The 25,040-nt window shown below is 44.8% G+C and overlaps 1 protein-coding gene across 1 annotated transcript in view; it reads left to right on the top strand.

Moving 5' to 3' along the window:
* Positions 1–288: 288 nt before the first annotated feature.
* Positions 289–25,040, top strand: part of HABP2 (hyaluronan binding protein 2) — a 34,755-nt gene continuing 10,003 nt past the window's right edge. The window contains 3 exon segments of the mRNA XM_035891507.1: positions 289–362; positions 2,712–2,813; positions 20,548–20,585. Coding sequence (XP_035747400.1) covers positions 289–362; positions 2,712–2,813; positions 20,548–20,585 — 214 coding nt within the window.

Below are 25,040 nucleotides of genomic sequence, written 5' to 3'. Positions count from 1 at the left end.
ATATTAACATTTTTTTTATTACCTGAACTATTTTCCCTGTCTCCCTTGACTCCCACAGCAGGGACTCTCATATTATTTCCTGCAGTGTTCCACCCCCACTTTCAGAGACCTGGATTTGAGGAGCTGCCCTACCGTTTATCAAAGCTTTTCCCTTGGTCATCAGAGAGAGTCTTGTCTGGTTTGGGCTCTCTGAAATTGTCTGCTTCTACTTTTTTCCTTGCTTTTTCTTCCTCTTCTTTGTATCGAGTTATCTGTTCACAGCTGAGTAATCTCAGTAGAACTGCGGGGATGGAGATCTTCTTGCCTCACGTCAAAGATACAGAACCTTTTTCAGCTGAGCCAGGGATTGGCGATACGGACAGGTATTTATAAGTGCACACACAAAGTAGGTATGAGGTGTCCTCTGTGGCAATTCCTGTGCAATATTGTATTGATCATATATACCTCTGACCTCTTTTTCTGCCCTCTAACCGTGCAGTTCACCTCCACCAAGAATAACTACTTCCAGCCTTCTTTACTGCGCAGTGCCTCTCAAGCAGCAACCATCTTTCTGGGAAAAACAAAACCAAACCAAACTGAAACAAAACAAAACAAAAAAACCCCCACCCATCAGAAAAGGAAAGTCTTTGTTTCTTTTCTTCAAGCTGTAGGATTTTCTCCCAAACTGGAGCTGTAAAATTTATAATATCCATTCTTAGATGAGCTGACATGTTTAAAGCTCAATAGGTTGTAAAACAGGTCAAATCATCACCGTATTTATCCCACAGAGATTTGGGAATCATTTGTCTGGGAAGAGAGCAAAACCTCATTTTTAAGCCCAAGGTAGGTTGTGAGATAACAGACTTTAAATTGCCAGGGTGGTTGCACACAGGAAAATCATGGATCATTTCCCAGTGAAACCACAGATACCAAGTTTGTAGATGGACCCTATCAGCAGCAGATATTTTAACTATACAGTATTAATATAGGTGACCCAACTGCCGACTGGTGGGATATGACTCTAAGCAAATGGTTTGGGTGGAATTGCTTGGGGGTCAAATTCTTTGTGGTTTTTTCAACTGTCTTGTTCGTGCTTTTTTCCCTCACAACATAACGCCTCTATTCCTGCCTGTGCCTTCCTTCTTAAGCTCTTTAAAAACACTTCTCTCTGCAGTCCTTTTTCTAGTACAGTGAGTTCACATATGTAGAAATTGTCAGTTGTTCCTAATCTCTGCCCATTTGCGTGACGGTCCTCTGAGCAGGAGCCTCTTGGAATAGAAATGAGTCTCCCCTTCCTGAGAGTTCGGAAATCATCGAGCCCAAATCAGCAGCTATGATAAAGATGCTGACACCAGTGTTGTGGATGGTTATTATTTATTTATGGCTCATGACTGGGTAATGGAGTTCTCTCACCTGATATTAATAGAAATATCTTCTTACAGCAACATTACACATATGAGTACAGATGATAGGGACATTTTAAACTTCACTAATCAGGTCCATGAACATTTGCTTGAACAGAAATCTAAATCTTCTTTCTTTGTATCTGTTTTTCAGTTATTTGGGGGATTTTTTTTTTCTTCCCCAAACACCATTGCCACATTTTCCTTTAAAAAAAAGTGGAGAGACAGAATGAGAGACAAGACCCCTCTTCTGCTGTGTTTCTGTCTCGCAGCCCTTTCTGAGGGTACGCACTTGTGGGGGAGCAAATCACTTTCTGTGGCTACTCCAGCTGACAACTGGAATTACAAAACCACTGATGTTTGCATGAGATCCCGAGCTACGCGCAGAAAGCGTATTTTGAATGCGGAAGTGAATGGAAGGAAACAAAATCTCATTCCAAGAGTAACACTCAGCAATCTGCTAATCAGGCAGTGAAAAGGAAAGCCATGTGAGCTCTATGCACCAAACCAAGATTTACAAGGCTGGCTTAATCCAGCCTTACCAGAGGGTTGGAGGAGACTGTTTTGCTAATGGCTACAAAACACAGAAGCTGTAAGGTATTAATGCACATCTTGTAAACAGAAAAAGTGGGCAAATCTATAGAATAAATTATACATAATTTTTCCCCACTTCTTTTGCCTGCCAGCACAACTATGCCCATACTGTGCTGAAAAAAGGGTTTTCACAGATTTGTGATGTTAACTGTTGAATCTATATTTATGAGTTTCCATGATGTTTCTGTAATAATAAGATTATTAACGTCTTTTTTTTAACTTGGTATGAGGCACTAAGGTAATCAATGCATGAAACTCACCCTCCTGTAACGGTAGCTGGTTCATTAGCAGGGACTGCTGTAAAGAGTGTCGTGAACATTGAGGAGTATACATTTATTTTTAGTAGGCACTCCATATTCTGTGCAAATCCAGCATGGGAAAGGGGAACGGAATTTATAAATGACTCATTGGCAAAGAATCTTTTCCAGAATGGTATCATTCAAACATTTTATACCTTTTTTTTCTAGTCCTGCACCCTAAGGTGCTGGTGAAAAAATATGAATAGTCCAAGTCTTAAGGCAGACCCAGAGATGAGTTGTTGGTCGAACTGGTCCTCCATTTTGACTGTTGTCCCCTGAGTGTGGTTCTACCACCAGCTTTGCCCATTTTGTCCAGTTCTCGTTTTCAGAGTCAGGTCATGAGGATAGCATGTCTTTGAAAAGCCTTATGCCATCTCCAGAGACACCTTTCCCATCTTGAATTCTGCTCTGTCCTTAGTAACTCTTTTCTTTCAAGCAACACCAGGATAGGTGGGGAAGCAGTCCCTGATGTGATTGGCAGAACCTGGATCTTACACCCCTTTGAGAATCCCTCAATTTGGTGACACCCAGATCCTTTGGAGGGGATTTTGTGGCCTCACCGCTGACGTACGGTCAAAGAGGCTGACTTCAGCGCTCAGTTCAAACCTCGTCATGGTGAGGAATAGTTGCACGTGGGTGGCGTGGTGCTGAATACATCATTTTGACTAGGACAGCGTGTGAACATACTCGGTTCTTAAACTTTATTTAATTAGATTGGAAGTCTCCCTGCTCAACTGAAGAGCTTGCAACAGCATGTGAAAGTGACAGCTAGGGAAAATGCCATCATTAGGAGTATTTCCTAATGTCGATGGCTCTCCGTCGGCAGGCAGACACACCGAAGCAATGTGCACAGACTATTTCCAAATTAATATAAAATGTATATGAGTGGCCTTTGTAAGTTTGCAGAGTACTGAGGGAAAGCTCAAACTGAGGATCTGACCTGAATTTGGAATTGAGTGGTGCTTTCAGTCAAGCAAAAGCTCATTTTTCATGACAAGAATCCATTTATTAGGTGAACCAAAAACCCCATAAGCAGACAGTTTTAGGATTTCAAAGTGCCTTCATACAGGTTCCAGGAAACAACTTGCAAAACATGCAGGAATTTATACGGAGATGTTTAATAAATCAAAGAGACACTTACAACAATGAACATCACTCAGTTTAGGTGATTAGTTCTTTACAGTCATTAGGATTGGAGACCAGAGTGTGTGGACTAGTCTCTTTTTATAGATGATTGATGGGATGAGAGAGATCAGAAACAATATTGTAGACAACAGATGAACAGAGAATATTAAAAAAGCAATGGGGGGAGGATTGAAGCCCTGCTGAAAGATTAAAGAATAGAAAGAAGTACAAATGAGCAAATCAATTATTGTGTGAAGATTTCTAGCATGTTGTTTAATTCATATTGGCCTGTTCTATATTTAGTTTCCTCACAGTTTCTTTTTTTATTGATGTTTCTTTTAGATCCCTCTCTGGAATCTGATTCTAAGATGCATCATTGAGTGATCCTTTGAGGGGAAACGTTACAAAATGAGACCCAATCTAGCAAACATTTTCTGACATGAGCCGTCTTGCCTTAACTAAGCAAAATTCAATTACGCTGTTTCAGAGTACGAAAATCGCTCAAAGAAGCAAAAAGTTTGCAGGTGTGGGCTGTGGAGCAGGTACATCTGCTTGGGAGGGAAGGGCAGAGAAGGAAAGCAAAGGGGTAACTTCATACATGATTTTTTCTTCCCCAGGAATTTATTTTAGCACCAAGTATACAGGGCGGGATGCTGAGAGAATGGTCCCAAAGGCATGCAGGGCGAAGGGGGTTACGTGCAGTGCCTGTCTGCCAGACCCCTTGCTGGATGCAGCACCAGGAGTTGGGCAGCTCTCTCATGGGAACCTCAACTTCAGGAGCAGCTTCAGGGGTTGGGGCATCTGGGTTTTCCCGCTTGTCCTCCTGCTTGCATCCTCCTCTCCCAAAGCATCCTGTACATGGTGTGAAAGCTCCTTCCTTCACGGGGCTCATTTGCTTTGGCTTTTTGGGTCCCACTCAATGAGGTGCGCAGGTGAGAGCACTAGCATGGGCAAGGACAGAACATGACGGGTTTCCTCTGGGAGCTGGAGAGGTGCACTGGAGCTGTGGCCTCCCCTCAGCCATTCCTTGAGCCCACCCAGAGAGAAGGGCAGCTTTGGGGCAATGTAGCGGGAGCAGCAAGAAGGGGAGCCCAAAGGAGAGGGACAGGGGTGCGGGTGCTGCAGCAGAGCTGTGTGTGGCGTGGTGAGGGCTGCGCATGACTGGTAGGAGGGGAGGGGAGGGGGGAGGATGCCTGGGAATGGGTGTCGGGGCGGAGAAACCTCTGTGCTTATGGGAGGCTCCCTGGGAAAAGGAAAAGAGGAAATAAATATATATTTTATAAATGCTGTACTCTAAGCACAGGCCACGGACTTTAAAATAATGTAACCCTATTGCTTTGCTGGCTTCAGGATGTTATTACAGAGCCGAGCTCAGGCTGTTCAGGAATCAGTTCCACTTTGGAGCACGTTTGAATTAAGTTTAACAATAAATTATTCAGTTTTGCAATGCCTGGCTTAGGGATGATTATAACATCACTGTAATTACTTTTAATGTAAACACAGATACATGCTGCCACCCACACCAGTACCACAACATTCAAAATTTGCAGTGAAAAGTTAGGTGCCTGTCTAAACCTACTGCATGAAAAGTGCTGCTTTCCACACAAAATGTCAGCTTCTTCCCAGAAAGTTCTTTTTAACATCAGCCAAAAGGACTCACCGATATCCGTTTTGTTAAGCATTTCCTAGGAACATGGTGGATCTTACCTCTTCTCCGCTTTTTGGGAGACAATGATGCATCACAGGAAGGTTGCCGAGCAGGAGGTCCATGTTACTACCGAGGGTTAGGGGAGGAGGAACTTGTCTACTGCTGCCGTGAAACGTGGTGATGGTAGGCTCATACCAAAGTTTCCCAACCTTAAAAATATTCAGGTTTTGGTTTAGGACTCCGAGGCAGGAAAACCACACTGACTTTCCAGAGAGCTTGAAACAGTTTTTGGCTGCTAATGAGGGAAGCCTCCCTGGACAGGGTCTGCATTTGCCTTTATGAACCACAGAGGCTGATTTTTTGTGATGCTGGGTCTGTCCGTTCCCAGTCTGGCCCTTTGGAGGCTGTGCTGGTGGTGAAGGTGCAGAGACCTCTGGGCTGCAAGCATCTTGCTCCCATCATTTTTCCTGGGTCTGGCTCCAGGTACCCACCATCAGTGTAACTTTAAAGCCTGCAAGATGACTGGTTTGACCGCATGAGCAGAATAGAAAGTGGAGACTGGAAAAGGGAACAAAGAGATTTGGGAGAAGCTTAGACAAAAACGGGCCAGTTAAAGAGGATGGGAAGGAAGCAGGCAAATAGCAGTGAATGCAGTGAACAAGGGGGAGGAACAGTTGGGGAACTCAGTGGGAGCAGGACACAAAATCGCTTAGGCTCTGCTCAAAATTCCAGCGACTAATTTACAAGCTATTAGCCCCACACTCTATCGATCTGGAGCTCACATGTAGCATTCCTGTTCAAGTGACAGATTTCTTATCCCAGACAGTCTTATAAAAGCCGCAATGAATTTCACTTGCGGTTGCCACTGCTACGGGGAGAAAAGTGCGAACAGTGCTGTGCTGCTTCTGTTATAAGTTTCAGACACTTAAATTAAAAAAAAAATCTTGTTCAACTAAGTAAAATATGAGGTCGAATACTGGATCAGTGTCCATAGAAAAACTGCTTTTCAGAAAGAAAATGCAGGGTCAAAGTAAGATCTGAGATGATGGATCAAAAAGAGGAATTGTAACCTGGGGAAGCTGGGCTTGAAATGAAATCAACATCTTTATGCTCAACCAAATTGGCCCTGCTCATCACACCAGGCCAGCCAAGTTGAACACGAAGCCAAGATAAACACGACGCAAGTACTAGAGCTGTTGGTCCTTTCATCACCGCCACGTATGAGAACCAAAGGAGGTAAGGCAGGGGCTGCAGCCATGGGCTGTTTTCAGTTGTGCATCTTTCCAGCCGGCCCCTCAGATTGCTAATTCTCAGTGTGTAGAAACGAACATCAGTAAATAAATGATCATTGGAAATCTTTTGTATATTCTTATTCAGAGTGATGCACAAGGAGAAGTAAACACCCAAAGGAGGTAGGATTTGTTGGCTCTACCAGAACTGCACAGCAGTACTCCTAACACCTGCATATTGTTGCACTTGAAATTATTTGCCTCTGTTATTTTAGTGATTTAGACAATTCATTGAATAACATACAAAACTATTCTGCCAAAGAATTCCCAGATATTTAGCGTACGCATTACTGCATGACCTCCTGTTGTGTTCCCCTCCTGGAAACAGATGATATCACACTGAACAATGTGTGACTTCTGTTTAAAGTAACAGCACGGCGGTGAATAAGGAAGGAAAAAAATCATTAAAAAATTACAGTAATTTTTTTTTTAAGACATATTTTGGAGGCACTTTTTTTTTTTTTTAAATCCAAGTATGTGTTTGGCTCTAAATGCATGCAAAATGGCATGGTGGTCAGACTTTGTTATAGTTTTTCTTCTTCATCAGGGAAGAAGTAGTTGCCGTAATGTTCATTATATTCAGCTTGTTTGGGGATTGTAAAAATACATTAGTCATGAGAGTGGTGTCATCTACACTGCCATGTGAGAGGAAAAAAGACACGGATGCTGGCTGAAGTGGCACCAAGATGTGTGACAACTCCTGCAAGCCTGCAGAAGCTTTTCCCAGAGGAGCTCCGGGGCTGCAGCCATTACAGCTTTGCAGCCCTGGGTGCCCAGTGCAGTCTGTGCCTTTCTCAGAGTACAGAAAGGAGATGGAGACTACCTGGAGGTCCATGCACCTCTGTCTAACCCCATTTTGTCTCCTGTCCTTTCCATGCAGCTCATGAGTCTGTGGGCCAAGAACCACCTCAAACTGGACCACCAAACGCAGCGCACAGTAACTGGTCTATGCCACCGTACTACAAGGACCACCTTTCAGGAAGGTGGCAGAGGCTCCTGCTTTCAGCTGACTTTCCAGCTGCTATTTGATGTGTTTTGGAGGTGCCTGGCTCTGACCAGCTCAGGGCAGGTCCTTGCACCCCTGTGCAAGCTGCTGCCTGGTGCCCTGCCGAGCCCTGCCACCCCTCTGCGCTGCTGCTCCTCCTCACCCCCTCGGGGAAGAAAATCCTCATGGGTGCGGTGCTGGGCCCTACTGTCAAGCCCTCTCAGCTCCAGCTGAGAGCATCACCCGGGCTTGGCGGTTACAGCTTCTCCTTTCCTTCCTAAGTTCTTATTGCTGCTGTCAGGTTACAAACCAAATGCTGCACCTTTCAGAAAACCCACCTCTTCTCCCAAAGCAGCAGGAGGGCATTGCCAGCTCTTGCCAGCTCTCCCCTGACTCTGCTCCTGCTTCTAACTCCCCCATCAGAGATTAATTTATGGGAACATGGCTTGTACATGTCCCCTTGGACTGACATTCCCTGCTCTCCACTTTGTCTGGAGAAGGACCAACAAGAGCCTGTGGAGGAGGCGTTTGGTAACCCGAGCAGAGAGACTACATTAGCTCTACCTTTGCAGTGTAAAAATATCTCTATTTTAGGATGGCTGGACAGAATCTGGCCCTTGGGATTTACAGCCTAGGCAGGTTAAGTGAGAGCCGTGCACATTAAATGCAGACTTTGAGGTAGGCCATCACATCTTTCCTAAAATGATGTTACCCTACGGTCAGATTTTGTTTGTTTTTAATACTCTATAAATTTACTACAGGGGCTTTGATGCATGTTTTTCAGCTTGAAAGCAAAACTGTCTTCCTTCGTCCACCACTTTACAATTTTAATGCTTTTAGCAGGCAGCTCCAAGACACAAAAATGGGCTCAGAGCGCTGCACAGCTAACAAGAATATCCGGAGCTGTTACAGGAAAGATTTAAAAGAACACCCAAGAGGCCAGAAGGGGACAGTAAACCTTTTGGCCAGGGTGTACCCTGGACTCTGACTGGGGACAGGAGCAAAGCTCCACCATGGCAGGTTGTTCTTCAAGGGTTCAGCGGTGTTTATGCACCTTCAGAGGAAGAGTCTGGTATCAAATCAGTGTCAGAGAGAGGTTGCTGGTCCTGGTGCATTGCACTGGAGCGGGATTGCCTCTCTTCTGCACTAGCTGAGCCTTTTCGTGCGCTAGCTTTGAGTTTGCATAAAGCCTTTGAAGAGTTACTTCTGGGTTACAGCGGCAGGAACGAGGGAAGAGTCCTTTTGCACGTCCAGCAGAACTTTCTGCTGCCTGCACTTACTCTGGGCTTTGTTTGTTTGCTTGTCTTTAAATTTTTACTGTGCTTTTGATCTGAACCCAAGAATTGAAACCATCACTGGGAATGTGCTGCTAGAGAGAATTATGAAACAAAATGCAACCGCAACACTTTAAATGTTGATTTAAGTGGTGTCTAGACCTCATGCTGGCTTTCTGCACCAAGATGAATTTCACAAAGAGAATACCCCTCCTCCCCTTCCCAGATTTTATATTAAAAGTCAATTCCCTATACTCTCACTCAACTCCGATCCTTCTGTATAAAGAGGAATAATAGGGTTTCTGCTTTCTTATTTTTATTTGCCGTTTGAAAAAGGCTTGTATTTAATGGAAGTGGAGGGAACACTAAAAAGGAAGCATGAACATGGATAGGGCTTTTGAGTTATTAGGTTAATTAAAGAAAGCCACAAAATGGTAGCAGTGGAAAAGGCCAAAGTCAAAGCATTGATCTTTGCGTATCCGGTAGCACTGTTGTTGGGTCTGAAGAAAGATGTCCTGACCCTCAAAGAGACTGGCTTACGCTCTTGTGGGCACAGCACTTATGGCTGATGCAGGCAAGTATTTCTGGAACCAAGGTTTTTGTTAAAGTTACATAGTAGATCTTTTTCTTTTACCTTAGGAATTTTCTCCTTTCACACACAGCTGTGGTGATTTGTTTCTCCCGGTGTTAATAACTAGATCTGCAGTCAGTGTATCTAACACCGTAATAATCCACACACAGCAGGCACACATAGGTAGATCCAGCAGAGAATATTCTTCATTTGTGTTGGAGGATGGAGAACAGTTATCAGCCAGGAAGGGTTTGCAATGCTTTCCAGGATCAGAATTCAAGTGTTGTGCACAGTGGCAGAAAAATGTCCAAGGGAAATATTTTTTTCAGTGGAAATTCCCATTTTAGGGGAAAAAAAAAAAGGACAAAGTAATGTTTCTGCTGCTTATTTTGGCAACCAAAACTACTCAAGCATTATAGAGTACAATACCTGGTAGTAATTCCAAATAAATAATTAAGACTGTAGTATTTTAGGTTATTCTTTTCCTTTGTTTATACTAGACGTCACAGCCAAGAGCGGCACCTCATGTGCCTGGAGCTGCTCATTGATACAGGAAAAAATACTGAGCCAGAAAAGTTTATTGGCTAAACAGGCAACACATAGTGAAAGAAGAGAAGTTACTACCCGCACTCTTCAGGTGGGAAGCAAAGGAATTCTGAGTAAACGATCTGTTTAAGGCAGTATAGACATCTGTGCAGAAACCCCCCAGTCCACCACAGCTCTGACCCAGTATTTAAACAGTTATTTTCATCTATTTATTCTGAATTTAAAAGGATTTTATAGTTCTTCTCTACTTTTTTCTCCATATCTATTGTTTGGAAACACCTAGACTGTCCCAGAGAAGTGCTTTATGTCTGAGTCACGTCATGACTAAGATGGGCTTGGAGCTGTAGGGAATGGGTCCATTCCCAAAAAAAGAACATCTGCACCCAAATGCTGCACCAGCTTTGAAGCTTTTTGCCAAGCACGGCAACATACTTTATGCAGTCCCGTGCCCTGAAAGGGTTGGCCATATCCTGATGGACAAGGAAAGCAGGATGGTATACATGGGCTCACAACTTTTAAGAATCAAAATGGCTCCAAAGCTTCTTTCCAGTTTCTTGAAACTCCCTACTGACAAGACATTTCCACCTATAGGAAAGAGGAGGAAGGAGTGCCCCTTGTTTAAACTTCAGTCCATCTTCCAAAATCAGCAGAAGTTGCAGCTAGGTTTCCCTTTCCATAGGGTCTGACACAAAGAATGCTTTGCCATAGACAGAGGGGCAGAATGAAACGGATCCATAGAACATTTGCACCAGTCAAAATTCTCCTAGGAATAAAGAGAGACCAGCAATCTTGTCGCTTGCATCTTATTCTGTAGATTTATGTGGCACAAAAAGATAGGAACGTTGTGCTAGCCCTCTGCACATAGCGAGATTTCCCTCAACAGCTTGAGAAGGTCAATTAAGTGTTAAATTGGACCCAGGATAACAGGGTAAGATGACTACGTGCCATGTAATGTTTTTTACATATCATGAGCTGTGCACAAGGGCATATCTAAATAAAATGCATAGGAAATAGCATCACGCAAATATGATCTACATTTTTTCTTGATCAAAGAGGCTGAGGGGAAAAAAATAATTAAAAAGTAAAAGCCTTATGCAATGAGATTTAAAAGAAAACTTTGGAGGCTGACAAGACGCATCTGGCACAACTTCAAAGTCCATCAAAGTACATATAATCAATGTTTGTCAATAGCAGTTTTGCATCCTTTAATTTATCTTTCATGGATATAAAGCATGATGTTATTAGGATCCAGTCCATACCTTAATTCTGTTTGAGATTTGATGAATCAGGGCTCTATTAAAATTCAGTGCAAATCAGCTTACTCAAGGACACATTACATAAAGTCGTGTGTTATCTAACTCCTTTTATCTTGCTGTCTTTCTAACCAGTGGAATCTCTTAAAATTGTATGTGTGGCCACCAACATACTAAATCTCAAACACATTTTGCTTGTAGGCACCTGCTGAAAGTATGCACATGTGGCATAATTAGCATACCTAAATTCTTTGTGTATTTTGTAGTGTATGAAATCTCCTTTAGGATGTTCAGGCTCCAAAGTGAGGATTCATCAGAAATAAGGTTCCCTGGCATCCGAATTTCAGCACTTGTCACAGAGCCTGTAATCAAGTGCTTACATCTTACCTTTTTCCCCAGAAAATCCCAGTTGCGATGGGAAATGATAAGGCTCTCATGATTTCACTGTTTTCTTCCTCATATTTCAACATGTGGACACCCCACCCATCAATTTTATTTACTGTACACTATTCAGGCCCTCCTGAGCAAACAGCCCTTTTCGCTTTCCTCCTGGTGTTGTGTAATGTGTTCAGCACTATGCCATTTAACTGTTTTATAACCACAGGGAAAACATATTGCTGGGGACTTCCTTGTAAACCTGGGCTGTGATCTGAAAACACCGTATTTCTGTCACCCTCTTCCTTCTTCCTATTCAGGCTCTAAACTATCTGGAGGAAAAAATACGTCTTTTCACTCTTTTTCATAACAAGTAGTACAAACATGATCTGACCAGTAAAAGTTTGTCAGCATTTCCCAAATAGAGGGGTTTTTATTCTGGCAATATCCTGATTTCCTCAGTTGCTACTGTTGTTACAAACGCTTCAGCTTCTGGAGACTGGGGGTTACTCAAGAATTTCAATTTTTATTAAAAAAAGGGTTCCAGGTTCTCACATTTGTGGACAAATGCTTGAGAACATGAAACTTGGTGTTCAAAATCTAGACAATGATAAAAAAAAGTGTGTTGATGGTTTTTAAAATCTTTCTTTTCATAACTAGATTTCACTATGTTTTCAGGTGGAAGGGAGAGAAGTCTGATTAACACTTTTTTCCTATTGACAATAATAGTCAAAAAATAATTCTAACACAAGGAAAATGCTTTGTTTTGTTGTTAATTTATACCGTTCCCATCTTTGATACTTACTGATTTGAAACATTTACCAGCGGTCAATGCAGTGATTGTCTGGACGGGATGCACTTATTTGATCAGGGCAAGCTGTTGAACATTAAACAATATTTGAAGCACAGTTAATTATTTGCACTGAAATCGCTCACCCTCGAATGATTCTGGCTTGTCTGAAAAAACATAGGCAAGAAGAAAAAGCTAATTTCAAGAAAAAAAGGAGCATAAGGATGGTTAACAGTGCTTTGACCCTTCAGGTTCTTCCACTGGTCATTCTCCTAGGGAACACCCATTTGTGTGTGAGTATGTTTTTATATTACTTTTCTTGCCATGTGCCACCTCTGCTCCTCGCTGAGCCCTTCCCGGGCAGCCGGAGCGTTTAGCTGAGCATCCGCATTTCAGGACAGTGAGGTGGCCAAGTAAACGCTGCAGAAGAGGGAAGCCCCGTGGTTTTTTTGAGCAGATATCTACAGTGACAAGGAATGGCCTGTCTGGGTGCGCTTGGTGGCCACCCTGCTCCCAGGGGTGTGCCATGGGGAGTGCAGTCGCTCCCCCAGACCTGGGCGCTGAGCGATGATCCAAACCACTGGGCTGCAGCATGGGCTGCTCATCGTCATGCTGAAGGGTCTAGATATCAGATTCAACAGGCCAGGGGTACACGTTGGCCTGGCAGTTTGCAAGCTCTTTCATCAAAGGTAAAATTTACCCCAGCCATATGTTTTGGATGGGTGAATTATTGCCACTTATGTGGAAGGAAGGTTAATGGCAAAATGTTCAACACAGCTAGAGATGGCCAGAGCCCTGCTCCGGCAGAGCTTGATATACTTTCCCAAATCTATTCATGTCCTCTTTAAAGAAGACTGAAAGAATGACGTGTAAGCAAAGCAAAGCTAAAAGTCAGTTTTAAAAACATTTCTTTTGTTCCTCCAAGCACTGCGATCAAGTAGATTGTCATATGAAGGAATCTGAGGTTCTTTCAAACCTCTGCTTTCTTAATGATGGTTCCTACGCATGTGGGTTCGTATTTACTGAAATTTGCTGCAAAATTTCAGATGTTGACATGTTTAAATGGAGTCCTTCAGGAAAAATACGTAGTGAGGGCTTTTAATGAGTTACGGATGTTTTTGAAGAGCTCGGTGAATTTGCGATCGGTGATTTTTGCAACACAACGTGGTATTTATTACTTAGTGTACCGTCAGGGCTACCTATCCACTGACGGCCGTGGATGTGGCACACTTGGTCCAGCTGTACATGTGGCAGCTTGTAAGGGGATCAGTTCTAGGGTAGTTCAATGCCAGTTTTACAGACACTGTGGGAGCCCAATCTAATATAAATAAGCTCATAATGCATCAGTTGTATTAATTCACGCTCAGTGAGGAAGAGGTAGGTGCAGTCTTAGACAACACGAAGCCTTGCACAGATTTTTCCTAACTAGACCCAAGTCTTAGATTGATTCATTAGCTTTGACAATCCTAATCTGACTTTGCTGTAAATGTTGCTGTGGAAATGTAGCATATATCTCCCCCCGCCACCGAAAATTCATTAACATTGCTAAAATGCAAAAGCGATTCTGCTGTCACTGAAAAGCAGCACGACAGAATATTCAGCAGGCTAGTTTTTAATAAAACATGTTTTTTCTTCATAATTAATATAACAAGGTTTTCTGGCTTAGCACTTGGCATGAATCCCAGAAAAAAAAAAAGAGGGGAATGAGTCGCCATGACGTGACCATTGCATGACAAACATGTTGTGAGAGGACATCTTTGCCTTAATGATTTGTTCCAAAGAAAAAGTTACACTGACGTAGCTTGAATGAAAAACGAATAGATTTTGCACTTTGCTGAAACTGTGGAAAACACCCTTAAATTCCTATTTCCATCCTTTCCCAGAACTATCTGTCTTCATCATCCTCATTTTTATTTGAAACTGCTTTTAGGAGTTTTTATAAGTAACGCTCTGATTAATAAATATTATTGGGGAAATACAGCAGAATTCAAATGAAGATTTAGGCAGTAACTCATACAGCATCAGTCCAAATAGAGCAGGAAAGCACTCAGACATTCATGGATCTGGCGGGTTTGGAACATGACCCTACGGCAAAAATTTCCCTTTGGTTCTTTCATATTACCTGAAGAGAAACCGATTTCAGCTGCATGAATCCAAACTATTTCCATAAGCAGCAGGAAGCTGCACGATGGGTGCAAGGGAGAACAAAGTTTGGTCCTTTATTTTAGCATATATGATGCAACTGCACCAAAGACTGTCATCAGACATGACGGGTCTTCTCAGGTTGGGTTTTTTTTTGCTTCTAATTACAGTAGGTCCTCACTGACACACATATTGGTGTTGTATGAACAGGAGCTTTTGGAGAAATCAATATGGTTTTGCTCAGCAGGGTAATGTAGGAGAAATGTGCCTGCCATAAGGTGTTGTTTTGTTAAGTATTCCTTACTTTGCCAAAAAGACATCCAAAGAGCTCTGCTGCAGCAGGTTGTATCGACATGCAGGCACAGCAGTTCAGCTGCCTGTCCTCCCTGGCTTGGGCTTGTACTGAAGCAACTTTTCTGAAATACAGAGAGATTTAAATGGTATGCTTAGACATTGTGCTGAGTCGGGCTAAGAAATCTGCCACAGGATGAAACCAGTTTGGGTCCCACACCACGCCAGTAACGAAGCTGCTCATACACCAGGCTGCACCTCCCATTTAACAGTGCTCTAAAGTGCTTCAGCACATGCCTGCAGGAAAAAAAAAAAAAAGGTGATATTTTAAAATCAACAAATGTTCAGATCAGGCTTTTTTTCCTCATATCAATGTTCCCTCCAAACTCAACACTCCAGGCAGCAGAGAGGAAGAAATGCAGGAGTCAAAGAAGCAGAGGTGGCTCTTTGCTGAATGGTTTGGCACTTCAAAAAATGGATGTGTGCTTAGTTGTGATGAAGAATGTTTTGAAGTGACTAGCCATGCCCAGTCCAATAGCCAAGTGCTCTCAGTAGTGGAAAGGGAAGGATTAAAGTATCACATTAAGACGAAGCAATTGCAAAGAAAACTTATCACCCGTGCCTAGCTGGCCCACAGAGGACAGGAAACTTGTTACCAGCAGAACAGGTCTTTCCTTGCCTCAGGTGCTCGGAGACCAACATTTTGGGGTGTCCCAAAGTCAACTCTGTCTGACATTTTCTTCTACCCACCAACGGATCCATTCCTGTATTAAAGTCCCACTTGTGCTCCCCTCACCCTCTCTCCCGTGCTGCACCACTCCCGTGAGGGCTTTATGCTCTATTGCATTGCAAACCGATCGCTGCCAAGAGAAGCAAATGCTGTCAAGCCCGTCTCACCTTGTGGCCCATCAGGTGCGCTGCCCTTCTGCAGCGCTCGCCTAAATTTGCCTGATGCAGCAGGAAAGCCACCAAGCCCTGGGAATGCCCCCAGCTAATTGCGAGCCGTGCTCTCAGAGAGGGAAGCGCTCCTCGCTGACCCCCGAAGGCAATCAGCTTATGCCCTGAAGCGTGCAGGTTGATATCCCGTGCCACTAAAGGGACTTAATGACTTTGCATAAGCTTTAAGTCTACCAGTATAACCCGCGTTCCCGGCACTGGCTGCTAAAACGTTTGATAGCGCAGCGCACTTGTGTTCGTGTGATGAGGCTGGCTCCTGCAGCCCCCTTGGAACAGATTTTGTAGCTTCCCCTTGCTGTGGCATCCAAGGCTGACCCCGTTTTCCACCTGGGAGCAAAAGCATACCTCATCCACTGGCGAGCAACTTTAAAAACAGCCAGCTGCTACCCAGCCACCTCTCACAGTGCAAAGATTAGCTTGGAAACTTTGATCTCTTGGAAAACAGGAGCAAATCACTCCTGTTCAGAGAACCAAGCTGGTTTCAGCAGCACCGTCTGAGGGCTGTTGCTTTATTTCCTGGATCCCTGTTGTTTTTGTATCAGGTGCTACCATGGGAAAGGTTCACAACCAAATAATCAGCCAAATAAAGACTTTAAATGTAAACTTCTCTGGGTACCCAGGGACCAGTTGGTAAGGAACATGTCATTTACTCTGAGGCACGTGTTGCAGTTCAGCGTGGAGGCAGGAGATGTCTTGCTAGCAGAGAGGTGAAGAACTCTGAGGTTTTGGTGGAATCCTTTCAGAGAATGGTTTCCCAGGCTAAAAATACAACATGTGTTGCATGTGTGCTCCAGATGATAATATGCTCTGCTTTCATTATACTGCAACCATGGCCTTGGCTGAGAAATACAATGTCATTGCTGGAAAAGCCACTTTCCCTTGAAGTTCAAAGACTGTCACTACCCAAGATGGTTGCAGGCAAAAATCTGGCCGATTGTAAGAGCATCAGAACTGTCGATTCCCTCCTCCTTTGGCGAGAAGCCCAGACAAAGGTTCCCACTGAGAGCTGTCAGCGGGATCAAGGGGTTCATGAGGAAAAGGCAGTAGTTGTGTCTGCCCTCGTGGCTCCTTCATGCCTTATGTCAGTCGTGGGTGGAAGTGGATCAAATATCCATCCTCCTTCTCCAGTTCATCCCCATCCCACCTCCTTCTCGGCTGCAAAGCTGTGACTGCACAGAAGAAGAACAAATGAAAGGGGTAATATTTGTTTTTCTGCCATGGAGGCCACTTTGCGGCAAGTTGTGGGAGAATTTACATGACTTTTACTGCAATTAGGGAATCCGCCAATTCCTACCAACGCAGTTTAATGTTTGAACTCCTGTAGTGCTTTGTTGCAGAGAGTGTGAATGTGTAGAGGTAGTTTTCATCCCTCTTGCGAGTCTGTCATGCCAGCTTGAGTAGCTCCACTGTTTTCTCTGGAATTACTTCTGTTTCGCACACATGTAAATTCACAGCCTAACCCTGGGTTGTCGCCTTTGTGCTGCCTGTTCCTCCACCTGCTTTTGTGGTTTAATTATTCATTTTGATTGTAATAAGGGGTAGCAAATGTACCCGAGACACAATAAACAGTTCAACTGCAGAATGCCCTTGGCAGCTGTAAATAATTTCCCTTGAATTTGGGGTCAAATCTTCCTGGCTTTATTCAGAAAGAATTGCCAGAGATTAACTGGACATTTTTCTCTGAGCAAGAGCCGTAAGATTCTGTCCTGAGACCAAGAAAGTTCATGGTTCTGGCATTACTACTTGAAATCTATTACATTTCATTAGTCTTTCTTTCGTGAGGAGCTGAAATGGAAAAATGGGGAGTATCATGTATCTGCAGTGTTTAACCTTGGTACAAAGCCTAATTAGCAAAGTTTTGATGGTTCTTTGGAGGAAGAGCTTTGGTGAAGCACTAAGCATTACAATGATGACGACAACAAAAGGTCAGGTGAAATCAAGATATTTTGAATTTCAGCTATATTTCCATGATTTTTTCTAGGACCCCTATAAATGTAATCAACCCCACCCCTACCCACGTAAAATGTCCCTCCCAGATTCTTATTTTTTTTGGGGGGGTGGGTTTGCAGGGTTTCTTTTTAATGAGCCTAAAGTAATAAAATTTAAAACTGCTCTCCGCAAATTCTTCCAGCTTCGTCCCCCATCTCTGAGGACTTGCTATGAACAGGATCCAGTGATTTTATTCCCTCTTGAGAGAGCCCACAAAGTATCAGTGTCGAGCTGCAGCAAGGAGACTGTTTGGTCAAACCAGCTCCACGGTCTACTTTCTTCTCTCCCCCCCACCTCCCCACTTTTGTTTGAATCCTGCTCCTGGCTGGGCTCACTATTGCACCTCGTCGGAAGGACAAGATCCTCCTCCAAAGTGTGCTCCCTGCCTTCTGCATCCCGCATCCCACATCCCACATCCTGCATCCCACATCCCGCATCCCACATCCCCTCGTGGCACAGAGGAAAGGGTGAGCTCAAGTGGGCAGGAGGGAGGGAGGCGAGCGCTTCTCCCACCTCCGCAGCACACCACCATGGAAAGCTTCATGCACGGAGCCAAATGGCTACAATTTGGCCCTGTGTGGGCTAGCGGGGCTGAAAAGGCTTCAAAACCAGTGTGGTCTGGTGAGTGGTCCAGTGGGTATCAGAAGGGAGGAGGAAAGTCTCCACCCTGGGAGGTCAGCAAAGCCCAGGGGTTTGCCCCCCACAGCTCTGCTGCTGCAGCTTCTGACAGGGGTGTGAGGGGGAAAAGCCCCAGGACACAATGGGACATCGGGGCCTTATGATAAAGATCGGGTTTAACTCGTGAACTCTCCATGCCCAGTGCTCCAGGAGATTTTGTTCCCAGTAACACTGTGGCAGCAGATAGAGGCCTTCATTCAAAAGTGAGAACCAAAATTTGGGACTCGGCTACCCTAGGGTACAGGCCACTGCCTGCTCTGAAGGGTGTTGGCTGGAAACCCACACATTTTCTAGGGCACCAGTTTATTGCAAGAGGGACTTTAGGGTACCTGCAGGTACCCTCCTGCCCATGGGGAGGTGCTTGGCTGGGAGGGGTAGGTGGGTAACCTGGAAGAGAAAGCAGTATAGCAAAGTGCTAGGGCTCTCATCTTTCTTCTTTCCTTGGTGTGTGAGCCGTCCCGTTGGGCGTTGTGAGGCTATCGATCAGCTCTGCTCTACAGCTGGGGGAAACTGAGGCACGGAAGAGCATGATGCAGCCTCGTCCTGCACCTTGCTCAGCCTGGGCTGAAACCCTCTGGCATTCCCGTGCAGTGCCAAGGGCTGCCCTGAGTGCCAGGAAGGTTTAGCAACCTCGCTGAAGTCAAACCCTTCTGCCCCCAAACCCTGCCCAACCCCAACAGGCAAACAGCGCAATGGGGGACCATGGAGAGCTGGGGTGGGAGGTGAAACATCACTGGCTTCATCCCGCTCCCGTTGCTGCTTCCTTGTTCTTTGTTTCATCTATTCCTCCAAAAGAAAAGAGCACACTTGCAGGGTTTGTTTTGGTCTGTTTACGGGTGAACGCTACTACTAATTGTAAATGGAGCAATTAGATTTTTTCCTTCTACAGTCTCCACCGGGGTCTGGCAAAGGATCTGACAAACCCTGTACCTCTGCTCAAGAAACACATACACCAAGGGCAGAGCTTTTACAACCGTCTCATTTGCTGTCATCTCCGCGCTCATTCAGGAGGGGCAATGGCGTGAGTGTGTGTGTGTCCTTCCAGCTGCAGAGGATTTAGTGGGGGGGGGGGGACACTCACTTAAGTGCACCTGGAAAGGGGCTCTGCTGAGAGGTTCGGGGGACATTGCTCTCATTAAAGTCGGTGAGAAGGGGAGCGCTGGAGTGTCTGTTCTCCCTGCCTCAAACACAAGAGGGACGCAAGCGTGCCTGAAGCAAAAACTCATTTATATATTCCAGATAATATTCGCAAATGTGGTTTCTGAGCTTTTTTTGTCCTGTTTCTTATTCATGGCTCCTGATTCATCCGTTCCTAGTCGCATTGTTAGCCGAGACTGCCTTTCTTCTATATACCGTTCCTATATAATGCACACCTAAACAGGCCGCATATTTACAGTTAATTGTATCTGTAGCAATGCGTAGGTGCACATAATAACTGTGCACGTGTGTGTATGTACACTGTCTTTATTAGGTGTGTTCAATTGTTTGGAAACATGTTTTCTTCCCACAAATCACGTGAAGGATAAAGAACAGCAGCTCCAAATCTGCTTTTTTACACCCGCTGTTAGCACGTGTATTCTCGTCACAGGCAGGTAATCCTGTCCGCAGCTGGGATTCAGAGCAAGAGGGAAAGCGAGCTGAAATCTTCACGCGGGGATGCATCCCGGTGTGGAGTCAGTGCCTCTCTTTTCAGACAAGCCTCACTCCCCTTCTTCAAAGGCTGAGAGCTGTTTTGCTTTTTCTGCTCCCTTTTGTCGCTTGCCCTTGATCATGAGCCAAACAGGAAAGGCTGGAGCCCTGCGTTGGAGGTCGGACACACGGCATTTCCTCACGGGAAGTGCCAGAAATGTTTTCCTCCATCCAAAAGTTATTGACAGCCTTCCAGCTGGGATGTCCAGATCCCAGCGGCTGCACCAGGCACAGGCTCCCGGGCCGTGCTGCCCTGCCTGAGCACCCCCCCAGCCTCCGGCTTCAGCAGCCGGCTGGAGCGTGGCCTCTCTCCGTATCTCACAGGAGTGAGATAGTCAGTGCATGCACCCTTAATAAGCAAAAAGGCAATTTAACTCATTCAGGACATTTTTTTCCCAAAGCGCACCAGCCCTGCAGCTTGGGCTGGGTGCTCAGAAAAGCCAGAGCCCCCCCCATGGGTTGTTGAGAGCCGTGGGCTTTTTGAGACATTGTGATAATCTTTTGAAAGAGCTCTTAAAATCCAGCCCAGTTCGCTCCAAAGTGGGTAACGAGCTTATCTGGATGTTCAGCACTGGGGCAAACAGAAACTTTGTGCCATAAACCAAGATCTGTGCTGGCTTATTTCTGTTTTCCCCAGGAACTGACTCTCTGCCCTTTTTTATCTCACTCAGGCTTCCTATTTCTTCATCCTGGCCAGCTTGCTGAGTGGTAAGTGGTTTCCATTCCTTCATTTTAAGTTCTGCATACAAAGCTGAGAGGCTGAGGACCTGGTCCATCAAAAGCCTTTGCTAGTGCCCAGCGCTGAGTTTTATTAACTTCAGGCGCAGCTTTGCTGAGCTTAAAATATGGCCTGTGATCAAGCAGAAAGTCTGTTTGACTTTGGGCAAGTAATGTGGTGAGCGCTTGCAGACCTCAAAACTCTGTGTCAGTGCAGGAGGCAAGGCGGCATCAGGTCCCAGCCAGGAGGGTGCCTGGCACACTGGAGCCCAAACCCAAGGCACAGCAGTGGCACCAGCTTGCAGCTGCTCATGGGATGCTCCTCGGCTGCACCCGCAACCCACAGCTCGGTTCCAAGCCAGGACTTTTCTACCACTCTGTGGCCTCATGCTCAACACAGCTTTGGGGACCCATGGGTGACACAGCGGGTCATGGGCTAGAGGGGAAGGCATGGTGCTGGGCTGCAAGCCTCCCAGAAGGGTAACCAAAGGGTCTATCTGTGCATGCGCATTGGAGGTCAGATAAACGAAGGCGAACCTTCCCTTGCAGCATGCAGCTAACTGCGGAAATTATTTCCGCAAGTTCCGAAGTGCGAGAAAGCTCAAAAACAGTTTACAAGCTCATGCAGGTAAAAATCATTGAAAGTTATGGAGCATTAAGATGTTGATAGTAGAAAAGCTGGGATGAAGGTTATGCGAGGATCTGTAGGTACTGTGTGAGGATTTTCGAACGCTTTTGCAGCCTGCTTGGCCCACGTAGAGGATTATGGTTTGATTGGTAAGTTTAGTATTTTTGCGGGTAAGCCCCGCTCCTCCTTTTCTTGATTTCAGCAGGTCTTAGATCTGAGTTTATAATTTATAGCTAATAAAGGATTAAAATAATTTTGCTCCTTTTCCTGGAAAAAAAGAGTGTGGCTTTTACTATGAGCTCATTATTCAGCCACACTCCTGCTCATTCCAGCGGCGTTTGGGCTTCCAGGTCAAACCTGAGGGTCCAGCAGCCTTGTAGCTCATACAGCACTGCTTCTTTCCCCAAATCGATGTTGCTCATCTAACACGATGTGTGTGGAAAAAAAATTTCCAAATCACTCGTGCATCCGAGCTCAGCATTTATCTTCTGCAGGTGTTTGACCACAGTCATGCACCTGGCTTCGGGCTTTACACACAAGCCTCGTGCAAACCGGCTGATTTGCTTTTCGGTGGTGGAGCTTTCAACAATTTCTTAATTCATTTCCTCTCCCTGTGCTTCATGGTCCTTCCCTCTGCCCCTCCACTGTCCCTGCAACCTCCCGCTCCCCGTCCTCCTGTGAGTCCCCACTCCTCCAGCCGTCATCGGCCGCCTTTGCCCGGCCCCCAACCTCTCAGGAAAAGGCACCTCAAAACTGCTTTTAAGTAGCAGCCCCAACGCTATTTGAAAGGCTTGCTGCTCTCACTTCTTCTGCAATTTCTTTCCGAAGCCACAGATGCTCCCAGACACAGCTCACGTGGAAAGGAGGAAATACCATGAGGTCTCGTCTCTGCAGAATTAAATGGGGGACATCTCGTTATTTAAAATACAGTCAGGATTTCAGCCTCATAAAAATAACACTACGTTATTCTCAGAGCTGGAGACAAAAAGTATTTAGAAAGGTGGCAAGAAAACTCATCCTGCTTAAATTAGGCCAGATTTCAGTCAATCCCTAGAGGTTCAGAGAGCTTGAATAAACGCTGGGTACTTTCTGGCGCTCTTGATGTGTGTTGGCAATAGACTTTAACTTTGCACATCACTCATCTTGACAACTGCAGTCCAACAAAGTTACCTCGCAATTCAGGTCACTCGATGGCATCCTAATGCATCACTTTCCCACTCAGAACATTAGTCATGACTTGATCCAGCGAAGGGTTTGAAAACAGTGTGACTGCCGGCATTGGGATATCTGTTCTTTCCGTAACAGAGAGCCCGTGTAAGCTAATGAACAAGGGGATATTGATCAGAAATCCATCGCTTGATTGGCAGCTCTTGGCAATGTGAAAAACTGCAGATGAAAGCTTGAGCAGTTTAAAAGATCACCCAGACCTCAAAGCTGATTTGAAGCTTTAAAAGTCAATCTCTGCCTATCAATTATGGGGGGATTTTTTTGTACTACACAGAGGAAAGTTATTCTTTGAAAATTTGCATGCAGGATGTCTAATTTAATTTCATGTAATAGTCACATTTCAGTGACAAATGTCAGATCACTGCTTTTTTTAAGCATGTTAAGGTTTTCCAGCATTTACAAAGAATGAACACTCCGATTTAGTAATATGTTTAAATCAACCAGTGTATCAGACTTTGTGCATTAATTATGTGCTCAGATAAAAAAAAAAAGTGTTGTTTTTGCTTTACTAAACCTATGGCTTGTTATGAATAATTAAAAAAATGGAATGGGAGCACTTCTTAAATATGAGATGTAGAAGCCAAATAGTTATTTAGCATCGAAGCAATGATAAATAAGAAGACATATTTTAGTTTGATGTCATGTACCCAAGTCAGGGTTTTCTGTTCTTTGTTTTTCACTGCTTCGTGCAGCTGGGGAGGACACGGAGTGGCTGGGAGGTGGGAAGCATCACTCACGGGGCCCATAGAATCATAGAATCGTTTAGGTTGGAAAAGACCTTTAAGATCATCAAGTCCAACCGTTAACCTAGCACTGCCATCCCACCACTAAACCACGTCCCTAAGCACCTCATTTACCCGTCTTTTAAATACCTCCAGGGATGGGGACTCAACCACTTCCCTGGGCACAGCCTGTTCCAATGCTTGACAACCCGTTCGGTGAAGAAATTTTCCCTAAATGTCTAACCTAAACCTGCCCTGGTGCAACCTGAGGCCATAAGCTATTAGTAGAAGCTATTTCTATTTCACAGTTTCATAAAGAGGGGAGGCAATGGAGAGACGCTGGTGGTTTCTCCGATGAGCTGCACTCTCACGTCACCTTGGCTGGTCTCCCGGCCAGGCAGCTCAGCTCCCCGACTCCCACTATTCACACGGGGGGGCCAGGGTACCTGCGAGGGTTTGCGGGTGTTTTCCAAGCCCTTCCCACGTGCACCCTTAACTCCACAGCTTGGTCATAAAGTTTCACGTGATGGTAATTGCCAGCCCGTGAGAGGCTTGCTTGGAGCCTCCTGCTCAGCCTCAGCCCTGGCCTCCTGGAATTGCCCTCCTGGAGGGCTGCCGGGCGCCAGCCTGGCCTCAGGTGTGCGCTAGCCTGTCCCAAAGCTCCCTGGGGGTCATCTGCCCCGTCAGTGCAAATGGGGGTTCGGGGTCCTCCACCTCGCAGAGCAGCCAGAAGCCGAAGTCCTGCAAAACAAGAATTGCATCTTGGCCAACTGCATTTTACCACAGAGATGCACTTAAAATAGTTCATAATGGGTAATGTCATAAGTGCTGTTAATAAACAATTAATCCATTGCTAGGAAATAATGCCAAGGTAACAAAATTAAGTGACAGTACCATCATTTCTTAACACTGAGCAATTGGTTTAAAAGTAGATGCTTCTGCAACAGTCCAGCTATTTGTGCTCATTTAGAGCACTTGTTTTCCCTCCGTCAGCTCAAGAGAGCCCTCACCAGCCTCTCTAAAGCACGCTGGGCGTGTTTGCAGTCTGCTTTTGGCAGCCGTAACTCCCCTGTTCATCCTTCATAACTTGTAGCAGGTATTTTTTTCCTTAAAAAAAAGGCTAGCCCATCCCTCAGAACACTTCTTTAAAGCATCCATGGAATAAAAGCCAATGTTCCCCACTAAGATTTTGAAAATAAACAGGGGAAGTAAAATCAGACTCCTTCAGACGATTCCCTCAAACTCAAGTCCGCTTGCAAAATCTCCCCTCCGACAAAGTGAGCTTGCAGGCTGCATTTCAGGCAAAACCCTCTTTTTGTTTTCCTTTCTTAACTACATCACATTAAATTTAATTTTGTTCACTGTAGACAATGTCCTTATCTTCCAGCAAGATCCTTCTGTTCCTCAGCAAGGCACACACTTCTGCAACACTTGCACACTGTCGAGACTCAGCTCCTGTGGAAATAATGAGCTGAGGAAAAGGAGTCTTGACTTGACATAGCAATAAATGAGGTGAAACTTTCCTCTTTTTTTTTTTTTTTGGTGAGAAACGAGAGTTGGCATGTAGGAAAAAAAAGAAGAAAAAAAGACGGTTCTATTTTAATATGAAATATAAAACACCCATTGTACAAAAGTCGAATTTCTTTTTTTTTTTTTCCAGAAGCAAAGAAAGAATAAAGATAAAGGCTGCAAGTGAATGAATGAGGAGAGAAAACTAAGATAATGCAGTCGATAATCAGTTCAAGGCAGAGCATTATCCATGGGGCCATCGGTCCAGCCCTAGGGGAGAGCTTTTTAAAATGTCTCTGTACGTAGCTTAGCTTTGCTCATTACCATAGCTCGTCTTTGAAACACCGGAGTGGCTTCCAC

This window comes from Egretta garzetta, unplaced genomic scaffold, assembly GCF_000687185.1.
Source record: "Egretta garzetta isolate BGI_Z169 unplaced genomic scaffold, ASM68718v1 scaffold273, whole genome shotgun sequence".
Classification (NCBI taxonomy): Eukaryota; Metazoa; Chordata; class Aves; order Pelecaniformes; family Ardeidae; genus Egretta; species Egretta garzetta.
The sequence above is the reverse complement of the archived record's forward strand: the minus strand, read 5'-3'. Positions and strand labels throughout refer to the sequence as shown.